Source organism: Necator americanus, chromosome X (assembly GCF_031761385.1).
Source record: "Necator americanus strain Aroian chromosome X, whole genome shotgun sequence".
NCBI classification, from domain to species: domain Eukaryota; kingdom Metazoa; phylum Nematoda; class Chromadorea; order Rhabditida; family Ancylostomatidae; genus Necator; species Necator americanus.
Window position 1 is genome coordinate 13,377,920 of NC_087376.1, and position 15,748 is coordinate 13,393,667.

Sequence of the window (15,748 nt, forward strand, 5' to 3'; positions counted from 1 at the left end):
CATACTAGTACAGGATAAAAGATTGCCATAAGGATAAAAGTTTCAACACTGCAGATGTTTGAAAAACATAAACCAAAAAAGACTTGGTGACATCTCACTATACACTATACAACACATCCATTAGCGATACTACCTGTTATAAGCAAATCCGGGTGGGCCGGGTGTAGTAGAGGATTCGCTGCGACTGAGCATTGGTTCAGAATTGGTCCAAAGCAACCAAGCCTTTCACTTTCCCAAGGTCGATAAATAGGTGCCAGACTTGCCTGGGAGGCTAGGAACACTGACGTCATGCATGAATGGGTTCGACCCACAAGTCACTCACTACTCACTGTATGTATATGCCACACGCCCATAATGAACTTCAAACAATTCTGAACTCAAGTTTAACACTATTGCGCACCCAGAAGAGACTGACTATGCACTTTATCCTTTATTTTTCACAAGCAAACCCAGGAGCATTGAAGATTTACTACTCCCTAAAAACAATCCCCTGTACTGCGCGTAATAACTAATAAATGGGTATGAGCCATTAATTTTCTCTTTGACACTTATAGCAAGAAAGATTACTTCTCACTAAAAAAAGACTTCATAGCACTTCAGCTGTATAACCTGCACTGTTATATGGCAAAGGCTTTTCATACATTGCAAAAATTTGCTGTCGTCCAGCACCATGCCAGAGCTCATACCCTGAAAGGTCGAATGCCTGAGGGAAACATGGAATCTTTGGGAACAAGCATTCGTCTCGTAACATTGAACTGCCGCTCGCTGTCAAGTGAATACCAACAAGCCGCTCTGCCCAGACAGCTGCGATATCTGCGCGTACCGTTTAGTGCATCGCAGGAAACGCATCAGGGATCACTCTCTCATCTCTACCGACAATTACACTATCTACTGCAGTGATGCTGATGAAAAGAAGGTAGGAGGCTACGTAATAACTAGAAACGATTGCAACAATCTGGTGGAGTTTGGTTCAACGTCGTTAAGATGCGCCTTTTTACGATGGCGGGATCGCAAAAGACTCAAACTCTGGATCCTAAATGCTAACGCACTTACGGAGACCACTGGGAGCGACAACAAGGACGCCTTGTAGGATGAACTCAATACGCTGATATCCAAGATACCAAGCCAGCAGGTCGTAATTGTCGGAATTGATGCAAATGCAAAGATGGGACTTTAAAGGCATCACCCCACGAATCTCGGGTGGTACAGATTCCTGGTGGAGTATTCGTATACGGGATCGTAGATTATTGAGAGAAGGGTGATTCCGTTCATTTCTTCCTAATTGCTATAGAAAACGGCCCGGACGATACGGCTTCGAGCGTTACGGCGCACTATTTTCTACGAGTTCGATTGGAGCCTTGTGCACGCGCCGCAACTTCCGGCAGGTTTTTTACGGCAATTAAAAAGAAATGGACGGAATCACATCCCTCTCCATAATCTACTATCCCGTATACGAATACTCCACCTGAAATCCGCACCACCTCAGATTCGTGGGGTGATGCCTTTAACAACAATCCGATGTGTTACGAAAATGATATTATCCAGTGGGAGCGCGTGTCGGACAACGGCGATCGTCTGGTCGACTTATGTGAATAGACAAGCCTCATCATCGGTCCCACGTGCAAGAGGAATCATCGATGTCATCACCTTATGTGGAAATCAACCTATTGGACGTCTGAAGAGCAGCGCAAGCGGAGGATGAGAACCCTCAAAGTTCAGCTCTACTACGTTCTGACGAAGGACATACCTTTGTCAGATATCCGAAAATCTAGAGATGTTTGAGACGTCACATTCGACTTTGACCACCGTACAGTTCTCAGCTTCAAGATACGGTTCCACAAGAGAAACTAAGTTCCTTCTCAACCGAAAATCGACATGGCAAGACTCATATTAAAGACGAAGAACGCAAAACGAAATTACATGTGTCTATACATGTTGGAGCACGGACCAGGAAGAAGCCCAGCGATACGGATTTCTTAACAAAATGCATCCAAAGCATCCGGAGCAGGGGAAACGCTACCGGTTCTTTTGCCGCGGAAGAAGTTTGTCTTTGCATCAGACAAAAATCCACGTACAATTCTGTATGTCTCGTCCGCAGCACAAGTGATTTCAACCAGTGAAAGCGTCTAAGAAGGAAGTTTTGTCGTCAAGTGCAACAAGACCGCGATAACGAGTGCATGTCAAGAGCGAAGGAGTTTAAAAATGCTTGGGAGGACAAGAATCCGAGAAAAGCATATACTCTGTTAGCGGCAAGATGAAGAGGTGTCCGCCTGTCCTAAACACTGCCAACGGGCTCCCTGTCGGGGGCAACTCTGCCCATCTGGAGGGAACATTTCAACACTTTGCTGAACCGGCAAGCGCAGTCAATCCCTGAACTCGTCCAGGCCTAAAGACAGTCATGCACCACGACCAGCGAAGAACCAAAAAATATAACATCTGGTGGAGACGACCAAATTAGCGCAGAAATGCTGGAACATCTTCCTCCACTTGGGATTTATCACGAAGGTGATAGAAAGTAAATGAGGATCCCATTAACTGACTTTTGCTACAAATTTCCAACATGAATCAGACTCTTTAACACGTGTTAAGTGTTGGGTAAATATGGTATGGTAGTTAATCTTTTTGTATTCATGATAATCTTTTTTTTGTACTCACTCATAATAATCTCCGCTTAATCGCACATTCGTGTTATTATATCATTTATTCCTGACCTCAAAATACAGCTTTAACTTTCTTCGTTGCCTTATATTTGTAATAATTTGGTTAGTATAGATAAAATTTACATACCCAAGTTCGAGATACCGCGTGGCAAACGTAGTGTTCTTCGCTGTACAATTGTACAGGATTCGTGAGATGACGAAGATCATCCGCTCAATATAGATAGACGAAAGGATATGTGACCCGTGGAGACAACGCAAGTAAATATGCACATTCAAGAAAGCCAACCAGTTGTCTAACGGCTTCTCCCTTGTGAACTTAGTGTGTGGACACTACTGCTGCTGCTAATTTTGCCTGTGTTGGGCAGACGACGCAACAATCATCTATGTAATGACAATACAGCAGTGGTTTGATATATGGCAGAAGGTGATTGTATGGTATCAGGAGTAGTGTATCGTATCACCTATAGGTTGTGTGGTGACGATTACATAATGGAAACGGGACGCCCACTGTGTGCTTGGGTCAAGGAGCATCTAGATGGACTCGCAAAATCTAGACTCTCTACCCCGCTCGGAGAACACCGCAGAATAAACCATCAAAACTCCGAAATAGAGGTTGAGGTTACCATGTTATCGTTCGAGTCCGAGATCATTGCATGCAGAACACTAGAGGCATTTTGGATCGCCGCCAAAAGTCCAAAAATGAACAGGAAGGATGAGTGCATTGCGATCACAAACGAACTAGCGGCCCGTCAAGTCCCTTTGAAAATCCTTGTGACTCTTAGCTGTGGTGCGTGGTAGTCTTTTGGGTTACCAAATCCAGCAAATGAGGTAAGCATTAGCCAATGTGTTGCTGTTTGAGTTTACCTACTCTTTGTACGCTTTCTGTGGAGTGATCAGACGCTTGAGAGAATAAATCACCCATGGCATTGATTTCTCCAGACTCTAACTAAGGCGAAAGTGCCGAAACTTTAACTGTTAATAAATATCAATACCAGTCTTGGTGACAGCTCAAACAAATCAACAAAAAGCTACAAAATGGATTGACTTTCGGGAACCCACAAGCTCGAGAGAAGAAGGGTTTTGAAGCTTGATCTAAATGAATCACACATTGAACGGTTAGCAGCAAACACTAGCTGCAGAAAAGCTTTGCAGTAGGATCGTTTGAAAGCCACAAGAACTAATTGAACGTTCCGCTAACAGCCTTGCTAAACGAGGATGGGATTTGCACCTCTTCTCGTCGTGAGATGAAAATAATCACGATGAGGTTACAATCGAACCTTTTTCGTTCGTCAACTTGTGTGACAAGCCTGATCATCCCCCAGGCTCCACCACGGATTCTCCTTTCGGAAATGCGAGTCGCGATCAAGAGTATGAAACTTGGGACAGTCCCTGGACCTGATTTTATATCTGCATACTTTCTTCGGGTCGGGCCCATCCGCTTCATATAATTTTAGCGGCGTATATGACGTCTACCTTAGAAAGAAAGGATCTCAGACCATTGGAAGAATTTGCGAACTGTTCATATCCATAACAAAGATGACCGAGAGGACCTTCTAAACTACATTCCGATACGCTTGCTGAGCGTCTTGCTTGAAGTACCAAAAATGATCATCTTCACGTGCATATCTAGAACGTCGGATTCCCTCAGAATTTCAGCTCCATCGACCACATCCAGACCGTGTGGAGGGTCACAGAGGTTTCGCTGGAATACCAAGTGCCCCTTGTCCTAACCTTTGTCGATTATGAGAAAGCCTTCGACAGCGTAGAAACGAATGCAGCGCTGTCAGCCCAGGTCGGTCAAGGTGTGGAAGCATCATATGTGAAGACAAACCTAACTGCTGCGATCGATGCACCATTACAATGCAGCTTTTCCATCGTCCTCTCACCATACCCATTGGAAAGCGACAAGGCGATACTATAACGTCGAAGCTGCTCACAACTGGATTTCAATGAATAACGGAATAAATTGGTTGGGAAGAAAGGGACATATTTGCTGATGGAAGATTCTTCTCGAATTCTTCTCGTCATACGTTTACCCTGGTTCTATTGATGTGGAGAACGACTTGAAGGAAGAACTGAACAGAAGGATGAGAGCAGCGTGGGCAGCCTTAACACCCGTCGGGAAAGCAGCGGACCAACTGACGGACCAATCTCCGCCCATCTGTTCGCCTAAACAGTTCCTCCGGCACTCTGTTACGCAGCGGAGACGTGGGCAGACACCGCTGCAACGTCCAGGAGACTACTCACTGCCCACAGAGCCCTTAAGAAATATTTATCTTCTGAAGTCTAATCGGCGCACACAACATTAAGCCTGTCTTCGCAGCTCCGGCTTAAGAGAAGTGTCCCGTCTTCGCGACACAGCGATAGTATTTAAGTATCTAAGTAAGTAATGTACCATCTTGGATAACTTACCATCTGTAGTAGAAATCTCATTGCAGTTTTACAAAAATCTTCGCTATAGAGGAATGGGAGAATATGGATGTATATGAAAACAACCAAAGCTGACAAAACTAGGTTCGAATAAATAAAAAGAGAGAAGCAAAATAATCTATCAATCAAAACATTACACTGAGATGTTAGTGGGGTTTGAGGACACTAACGCCACATGCGAAATATGCGCCGGCAGCTGTTTTGTGTCAAGGTCCCACGCTTTGTGCAGAGTTTATCAGTTAGAATTGTTACACCTCCACTAGTTTTGCACCGCCTCATCACTCGCACGATCACATATCCAATTTTGCAATGACGTGAAATGCAGAACCTTACTTCATATGTAATTTTGCAGACGAATCTCATATTGGTGAAGGAGCAGGGACGCTTGGATTATCCCCTAGGCAAGTTCAAAAACAGCTGCAAGATCGACTCTTCTCCTCCGCAAAACAGATTTGTGACTGCACCACTTTGTTTTTTGGTCAAGCAACGCAAATTTCAGGAAAGTGTCAGAAGTGCAACAGTGAGACAATGATTCTACAAGTTTGATGACTGCAGAAATTGTTTGCTTTTTTATTGGGTACACCTAGTCAAGTCATTTAAAGGCAGCCTAACAAAAAAAAAATGTTTGGGTTAGGATCTCTGCACAAGTAGATAGTGAGGTGGTGGTAGGAATGTAATTCACGAATATGCGGAAGGACCACACTCAATTCCCAGCACAAATTCAGGAAAACGCACGCATAGCAGCTCTGTGGGATTCCGTTTATCCAACGATGCAACTTTCTAGACTTAATATAACGGTAGCAATCCGCAACGGATCTATGACTGTGCGGATGAGGCACTTTCCGTTGCTTGAAATGTATTAGTTAGGTCGCTAGACAACGACGGAGTTCCTCGATTACCACAACCCAATAAGTTGCATTTACGAACACGAAAACACAAGGCTAGGGCTACCAGATACATTTTCTGGATTTCTTTAGGCAATTTCAGCGTGATTTCTCTTATATTCGTAAAGCAGCTTTTGAGCACGCCGATTTCAACGAGAGTTCGATCGGAACCAAGCATATCGCTGATTGTCGCCTACTGACGATGAAAATCAGAGTTTACTGAAAACATTTCCCAAAGAATATATCAACACTATGCATATCGTAGTCTACACGAGTGCTTTTCGCCTCTGAAGCAAAAATTCAAATTCAAAATTCAATTTTCAATTCAAACAAACCGTGAGCACTTTCCATTTTTAAAATTATTTCTGAAGATGCATAAGACGGATACTGCGCCACATATGACATCTAATCTCGCCATCATGAATACACTTGCTCGAGGTAACTTGCTCCAGAAACAAAAAGCGAACCCAGAGAAACACATCTACAAACATGTCCACGTCCGTTTTTTCACGTCTTATCCACATTTCATATTTCTTTGACTCGTTTGACAATCTGAAGCTACAAAAAACAGAACACAAACAACGTGAAAGAAGCCATGACTAATGTATTAGCAAATACGAACGACTTTTAAGTTGCGTTCGAGTTCACTACAGCTCGTTTGTCGGCTAAAGTGAACTGTAGGGTAAAAATAGCGTAACTACAAAAGTTTTCTCGGCTATTATTCAATCCTTTCCTTCTCATAATAATTACATAAACTCTCTGCCGTACAAATATTAATATTCGAAAATGTTCAGCAACCAAGAAAATTTTAAAAATACAGCAGCTTTCGATGCAGCTATCCACAGAAAATATGGAATATTGTGTTTATGTTGGTTTTGTTATAACGATTAGAGAATAAGTTATACAGCAACATCAAAGTGCCTGCTCATAACAAAGTTATTCTCTGAAAAAAAAATTGTCAGTAAACTATACCTGAAGCAGAACAGAACGGGATAGAGGTTATTATGGTGAAAGCAAGATGTTTATTCAAGATACTCACACATCATGGAGTAAGTATGATTCTTGCTACAGAAGACGCCGATAAAAAAATTAGAAAAGTGTTGTTGTGATGTGAGCATGCATCCCTTTTTGAGAGTATCACCAGTGAAACTCGCGAACTACTGACTAAATTAGCGTTTATCTAATTGATGTACTCCTGAATTTCAGGTTAGCTTTCCCGCCCTCAGTTCGTTTGCGGTGTGCACTTTACCTGGGGTAAAATGTAGGGGGAGGGGACACTCAGTGGCGTCCTTATTTTTCGAAGCAAATAATCAAATCAGTCGGAGTCCTAGGGCCTAAGCGTTGGTCTTAGAGGATCTATAACATGCTAATTGAAGTTACTAACAGAAAAAAAAGTAAGTTAGAGCGTCGGAAAATAAGGGCACCACTGAGTGCCAACCCCCCCCCCCCCTCTCCCCCTCCCCCACTACTTTTTTCCCCTTTATGTGTTGTTGAAGACCCTGTTATGATAGTAGACTACAATAAAACTGCTTCTTCCACAGGCATAGCAAACGCTTCAAAAATAAAAAAGGATCACATACCCAGAGTATACACGCGGAAAAAGGGAGACATCCTAACGCTTCAAACTATTTATATGAATACATTTGTTAAGTCATACTTGGGCTGAAATAGGAGCAGTCGATGCGGCTTCTCTTCCATTTTCGACCTCGTACACTTCCGAAACAACGATATCATGTGCTTGCAGACATGTCTAAAGAGAAAAAGGAAGAACTGCGGTTTTCTTCAGTATGATGCGATTACTTCATGCATAAATATTAGCACTCGTATTTGGTAGCCAAAAATCAGGAAAAATTTGCACATACAGACTAACATCTAACCTGGAGAGAGCACTGTTGCAGCGAATACCCCGCTGCTCATTTCTGGTTTCGCACCTACACAAGCAACAAACAGAGGGACGACAAGAGGGGGTGGCGAATCGTATGCTTGTCGGGGTTTTTTTTAATTTTCCATTGTGTTTACCTTTTCCTTATTTATTATTATTTACTACTGCCATTTGTAATTACTTAGTTTCTTTTTATCGTTTCTTTTCTGTTATCTTAACTACTTATCTACCTTATGTATGCACTAATGTACATATACCAATGAGAGATTCTGTGCCTTCCTTCCTTAATGACTAGTTCCGGGGAAAGCACTTACAAAAGTCTTTTTGTGAATCCGACTAACAGCAGGTGTCAGTACACTGAAATAGTGTATACAGAATGTTATGTATTTCTTGCATACTGTTACTGTGGGTAGTCGTTTCATAATGATGCACTTTAGATTTCGTAAGTTTGAATTCGAATTGTACCGGTTAGTCATGTATGCGCCAGGCACTAGTACAGTGCGATCGGCAAGGCCCAAGGCACTAGTACAGTGCGATCGAGACGACAGTATCTCCGAGCGTATTTCTCGGAAGTAGAGACGGTTGTAGTCGAATCACTAATAAGTGGGAACTCGTCGGCAAGACTCAGAGCTCCCATAGGGTCTCAGCGGGAGGATCCAAGCCTAAGCGGTTCAGAAGGCGTACGTGGCGTCATAGAGATTGATGCAAGTAATAGCTGCACAGAACGCAGAGCTGCAGAACCGTTCGGAGCAGTAGCGCTGCATCAGACAAGGCACCCGAGGGAACAGCCAAGTGGGCGAGGTTGCGCGTGATTCCCCACTTACACTTCTAATCCTTTAATTGTATTTGTGTATTGAGGATAAAAGTTAGCCGGCTACCTTTTGTAAAGTAAAGAGAATGAAGGGACAAGGTGTTCCACTGTCATTTCTCTCTGGTGGTGATGACGCGCCCCAACTTCAACACAGGAGCGAAACAGAACTTTTTATATTTCTTTTTTTTTGCGGTCATTTTTTCAGAAGACGCATGCTTACACCCATGTTATTGCGGTACTCAAGTTCGAGCGCGTCATGGGATGAAGAAAACATGAAGAAGAATTCTAATTAGAAGCAACACAATTTATCGTGTAAGATAATAATGGTGGTGATGCTATCTGTTGAAAGCGTCATCATGGTAGAACTGGCAGTCGAATATAAACAAAATCAATGAGAATGGCTGGAAATCGAAAATAGGCAACGAATGTCTAATCCGTGTGATTTTTTTTTTGAGTTTGGAATGTTTGTAAGGGAATAATTTGGGAGATGAAGAGTACTTCTCGAACATAATATATAAAAGATTTCCTTCTTGAAATTGAGAAAGAAAACATATGGGGAATCCAGCAAGATTCTCAACCTTTTTAAATCAACCCTTTGAAGAAATGGTACGTCCCTGAACAGTGAAAATGAGGATTATGATACAAAAATTTGCTTCTACAAAACACATTTAATCTAATTGCTTGACATTTAGTACGAGCTGAGCTATTAGACAACCAGTGCGTGCTACTGACCTCGCGGACTTCTCAGCTTTTAACATTGTTTTCTAAACACAACTACTGATGTGAGAAAACAACAATGCTTAAAAAATTTCTAAGTGCCAAATCACAAAAGAAGTCTGCATACTTTGCTAGAAAGTTCGGAACTCCCTCGGCATATGTGAAAAGTGTGATCAGCGTAAGTAAAAAAAAAAAGCATTACCTGACACGTTTCTACAGTCTATAATAGCAAAAATAAGTCAATGTCAATAGTATCGATGATCGTCTGAAGGCAGTTAAGGGTAAATCTGCAATAAAATACCCGCGGCTTTAGCTGCATTCCGCAAACTTCAAGCGGTGGATTTGAAGCAAAAGAGCAAAGGAATTCATGAAGGCAATCATCGCTGAAACATATTGTCCATGGACTGCTGCTATATCCGTGATCAACATCGTCGGCTATCGATGAAGGTCAACATCCCCCCAGTTCTATATGATACAAAAAGAGAAAACCAACCATCGGTTTAGGGTACGTTCCACGTTTCCTTCGCCTTGCCTTGCTCCACGCCACCTCTTACTACAGCACTGTTGAACACGTTGCTCTTTCCCTCGTTCAAATGTTGTCTCGCAAATCTAATCGCGCGATCCACTTCGAAATTCCGCTTGTGTGATGTACGGCGCAGATCTATGGTTGTATGCAGCAACATGGTACGCCATGCAATTGGTCGGTTCAATTATCCTAGTTCGAGTCGCATTTGTCTTTTAGTGTCTGATGGAATTTGCGCCGGGGAGACAGAAAGATACATGCTTTTAATTAGCTTGTTTTGATTTTTCCTTTATATTATAGCAGGACCACGGCCATAATGGCGTTATAGCAGGACAAAGCCCATAATGCCTCTGCCGTATTGATCCGCCAGGGATGCGCCAACACGTTTGACTCTGACCGTTTGAATCGGAACCGTTGCTTCATGAACGCATGTTGGCCTATACAACAACCAGTGAGGACCCCGCCGACGTATCAAATCAGTGCCTTCACCCTCAAGAAATTGATAGCAGAGAAGGTACCAATTAATTGATCCCGGACAGGTAAAAGGCTGGCAATGGGATGGTTTCGAAACATCTATCGATCGTGCAGTCGCAGCCGAACCACTTGCCGACTGCGCTACAACCGCCCTGGAGACCAATAATTCAAAGTAGACAACTAAGTTCCCGTAACTTTGATCCTTTTCTATTCTCTGTAATTTTTCTCGATAAAGTTGTCAAGACGTGAAAGTGCCTCACAACTAAGGAAAATGAGCGAGGTGAAAGGAAACTAGAGCTCTTAGAGAAGTTAGCAATAATTCACATTCAACTATTGTCGAAGTTCGAAAAGAACTGGCTGCATTTTTAGTGAGATGCGCTACACTATATATAGGAGATCGAGTGTAGTGCATCCTTTTTTTCAGTCCTAGCTCCAAACTAGCCTTTCGCCACTCCGGCGTCAATAAATTGGTGCCAGACTTGTCTGGCAGAATGAAAACGCTTAACATATCGGATTTGACACTCGTGAAAGTGTGTAAAGGTAGAGTGGCAAGAGGATCTGCGTAGCTTGCACGATCAATGTTTTAAAGGATTCATTCCTCCGAGGCAGTTCAACTGGTATATATAAAACAGCAAGTTGTCCGTTCCCTTCTCCACCGTTCGAGACAAACGTCTCATACATTCAAAATTCATGTGCATCAATCACAAACTTGCGAAATTAAGTCAGTTCTTGCTTGCTCCTCAGACACTGCAACTTAGTCGAAATAGAGAGTACAACTGTATCTTCAAGACAATAGATGAACGTCAGAATAGCTCAAACACGGGTGACTTAAAGGCGATACCCCACGAATATGAGGTGGTACGGATTTCAGGTGGAGTATTCGTATACCGCATAGTAGATTATGGGGAGGAGAGTAATTCCATCCATTTCTTCCTAATTGCCGTAAAAAACGGCCTGGAAGATACGGCTTCGGGCGTTCTGGCCCACTTTTTTCGACCGAAGCGCGCCAGCCCTGTACGGAGCCGCATCTTCCGGGACGTTTTTAACGGCAATTAGGAAGAAATGGACGGAGTCACCCTCCTCTCCATAATCTACTATCCCTTATGAGAATACTCCACCTGAAATCTGCACCACCTCAGATTCGTGGGGTGATGCCTTTAAATTGGAGTTTTACGTAATAACGACATAAAACTTTCCTGCCGTTTTTTTCAAATGCTGCAGTAACAGAATTTTTTTCGTTGTACATTTATTCGTTCTTTCCTTAAATCTCTTTTTTCCTCTGGTTGGCAAGTTTCTAGAGCATCCAAAACCTCCCACAGCATAGAGAACGTGATGAGCTAGCAATGGCGAATAGTGTTTCGCCTCTTGGCATGCAATGCTGGAGGGAACTAGGAGAAAACACAAAGGGACGGTGAGGCAAGTGTCTGAGAAGAATTATTCTCCTTTGTACAGCTTTCTCGAACGGAATTGGTGTTCGTTCAATTGCAAACGTATGCTGGAATTGGCATTTTCTAACGTGAGCACTTGAGAGGGGAACCAACAGCTATCTCTTTGGATAACAGATACGCCACCACGCATCAGAAGGCAATGTGGTTATTCGCAACAGTCTTGGCCTTCCTCTTGCTCACCTTCTGCTTGACGCCTCGCCAATTCTACCGGGGGAACGGTCAAGAGGTACCCGTATGATGTGCCGCCGCGTATCAAGGAGGCTAATGAGCGTCGTTAATTGCACCGCGCGTCTCCTGATACCGTCATGATCGCTACAGTAGCCTGGTTGCTCCTCTTGTGCTACGTCTTCAAGACGCCCCGCCCACGCCACCCTCCCCACCCACTTCGCCGCGTCTGCCACTCTTACGACGATTTTTTTCCACCGCGCTTACAGCTCTTATGATGCGCTTTTAAAGTCGAACGGAAAGGAAAGTACCTGGTATTAAATCTTGTTTGAAGGTCTACATAAAGTGTGCTTGTAAATTAATATAAAAGAAAGGAGGAATGAAATAGGTTTGTATAAGTGATATGCCATTTACAAATGAAATTTAGAAATGCGAGTGAAAATGAAATTATCCTGTCTCGACTTATTAGGTGGAAAACACTCATCCATTTCTGGGAATGCGAGATATGTTTCAAAAAATGTCTCACTGATCGGTGTTATACTATCTTTTTTACTTTTTTTCTCTAATGATTTCTTTTTGTTTATTTAGCTGGGTAAAACTGGCATCCAACGATTAACGAAGCGCGAATAATGCCTCGCAGACATACACTGTACCTAAAGGTATATCTCGAAGATACAAAGGTCTCTGTTCGCCACTAATACAGTTAACCTGTCATATTGATTTTATGCAGAGAATGGATAGAAATGGAGCGATAAAACGAAAGAAGTTTGAAAAGCCATACAAAGGTCTGTTATATAAAACAGTATAAGACGTACAGGCAAGTATTGAAATATGTCAAATATTGGCATATTTCAATACTTGCTCTACATAAACATTATATCTATGTAAAATTTTGAAAAGGTAAAATGTAGAAAGGAGTTAAAGAATGTATACAAAGTAATAAGCGCATAATGTTGCTGTTATTATAACTGCCGCAGTTGAAAGTTGAACACGAACTCGTTGAATGGCATCGTGACAAACACATACTTATGCACTGCTAGTTTATATAGAAAACTTAGGGCATGAAATGTGTTAAATTATGAGATGTTTGAAAATATATGCGTGTTATTCTTTTCCCTGGAGCATCTTTTTGAAGTAATTTTTACCTATTCTTCTCCTTTATTCACAATAATATGCGCTTAGTTTACTATATCCGTACATCAGAATTCGCCTCGGCAATTCGTTCTCCACTCCCCCCTTCAAAATTCGCACTATCCACCGCTTCATCGCGGCGCGAACGTCGCGCGCGGCGTTGATTAGAGAACAATAGGGAGGCGGGGTGTAGGTGATCTCAGGCGGTCGTGGAGAATGTCTAGCTGATGGAGCGGCAGCCGTAATTACGCGGAGGCGCGCGGTGCCGAAGGGAGGACAGGAGCGGTCAGCCGGTTTTCACGGGTACCTCTTGTTCCGCACCCTTTCTATCGTCCCGCTGCGCTACGTTGGCAGAAAGCGAAGAATACGTAGAAAATGATCCAGAACTGTTAATGAGACCGTCTTTCTAGCGGCCCCTACCGCAACTCTATCTTAAGTCTTTTTTTTAGGTTGCACCAGAAAGAAAACCAGCAATACTATTAAAAGCAGATTGATGGGGGGGGGGGGGGGGGAAAGATAAAGGATGAAAAAGATTTAGACTATTTCGTCATCTGAATGTTCCTTAACGTTTGCACAGTCTACACTATATTAACTCCAACTATTAGTAGTGCTCGAAGACTTCCTTGCACGGCGTGCATGGAAGTCTTCGAGCACTACTAATAGTTGGAGACTGCTAGTGCGAGCTTATAAATATAACCTTATAACTACTGTGCATGGAGGCATGCACAGTAGTTATAAGGTTATATTTATAACCTCGCGGTTATAAGGACGTTGGCTAGCCACCCAGACGATACTAGCTATATTGATTTTGCATTGTGTACAAACTTTGTTTTCGTTTGCGCCCATTTCCGAGTTAAGTTAAAAACAATTCCTTTACACGCTCCGCAAATTTACATGCACCATTCTATATTTCAGATAATAGGGTTTAGGCAATAGCGTTTGATAGCGGTTTTTTGGTAATTACTAGAGCTTTTTCCATTATTGAAACTGAAATGAAGTGGAAAAGAAGGTCTTCGGTTACCTTATAGCGACCGTTCTCCAAAGAAGAAGAATTTTCTAAGAACTTGAGAAAAAAGTTCAACCGTGAAGTGTAAACCAACGAGAGTACAACCAAATCGTAATAGAAGTGAAAGGAACCTTCTAAAGTCAGAAGAAAACAGAAAATGAATTACATTTCTCTTTTAGAATGGCTTTTTGATACACAAAGACAAATTCGTATCCAACAATGAGCTGAGTAACACTACTACCTTGTGGTGATACACAACTAGATGTTATTTTCGGAGCCAACAAACAACAAAAAGGTTTATTCCGGGATTCCGCGGAAGCCACATGTGGTCTTGTGGGAACGGTCCTTAGGAACCCACAACTGAATAGGTGCAGTCGAATCTGTGCCTGCACAATAAGTAGGTGTTGGCAATGGCATCAGTAAAAAAAAGAGCAAAAGTCACAGGCGAACTTTGGGGCACAGACAATCTAACACATTTTATGGTTCGCTCCGTATAAATAGAGTGCTGGTAATTTAACGTTCAAATCTCATGTTTTATCATTTCTATAATTTGTTTATGCCATTTGGGCAGTCGCTTGATGTCGTGCTGTATAATAACTAGGTTATTCTGACATTTTTGTTAGTATGTAACGAAATTCCAGAAAGCAGTAAGACGGGTCCAAACAGTGAGATGGTTATGTTGGTGTGCGGGTGACAGAAAGCGGTAAAATGGGTTGGAACGGGCCCCACGGTGTCGGATTGGTGCGCCGCAATAGAGTGGTGCTATGTTATAACTCCAACAGAATTTTTTGAGAAGTAAATGAGAGTTGTGAACTTCTTGGCCGTGAAAACAGCGTGCGTTACTTTTTTATTTTTGTATTTTTTGTATTGTATATTTCTATTCCTCTGCACGTCTTCCTCATCAGCTTGATAACATCACTTGTCCTAAAATTGGAAACACGAATGTAGACGACGATGAGGTTAACATCATTTCATGTTAGCACATCTTACTGTGCTAATTGTTGGGGAACAGAGGAAAGAAACCCACATTTTGAATAATCTTTCCAAACTGTGGCAATATTGTAGGAATATATGTGTAAAATAAAGTTCTTCGAATACTCCACAAATGTAGTACCAACGCACTTGGGAAGAAAATTATGGGATCATCACAGAAAAAATGTAATTTTGCTTTTACAGAAAATGTCACCACTTTTAATTTCTATTGAGCAGTAAAGGCGAGCAGAGGGGGACTACAAAAAGTATGATGCCCGTTCAGACTTTTTGTACGGACGCTAATATCGGTATCTCCATTCTTAACAAATCGATACTCCCAAACAAAAGCGCACAGTCAATATAGTGATGACTATCCATTGGACCTGTATCCTTACGATGTGATTGCAGAGATGTCATGCTGCTGTTAAAAATGTTTCGCACCTCATTTGACGATTAGTAGTAGAAGGAATCAATCAGACGGAAATAGATATTAACTCATTAATCTATTGATTTTAGTGATTTAAAAAGTAAAATAGCAGCTCAAATGAGAAAACGAAAGCCCGAACTAGAAGTTAAAAAACAAACAAAAAATGTCGAAGGACTTCAAACACAGAGTGCTCTACTTCAAAATCTACCTATAGTTCA

General features: G+C 42.2%; 1 protein-coding gene across 1 annotated transcript in view; it reads right to left on the minus strand.

Annotated features, from left to right (window-relative positions):
• RB195_022872 (uncharacterized protein) overlaps nt 1-15,748 on the minus strand; it is a gene marked incomplete at both ends in the record, with an annotated part of 64,471 nt that overhangs the window by 43,212 nt on the left and 5,511 nt on the right. The window contains one exon of the mRNA XM_064210112.1: nt 7,632-7,724. Coding sequence (XP_064065993.1) covers nt 7,632-7,724 — 93 coding nt within the window. The remainder of the gene's footprint in view (nt 1-7,631; nt 7,725-15,748) is intronic.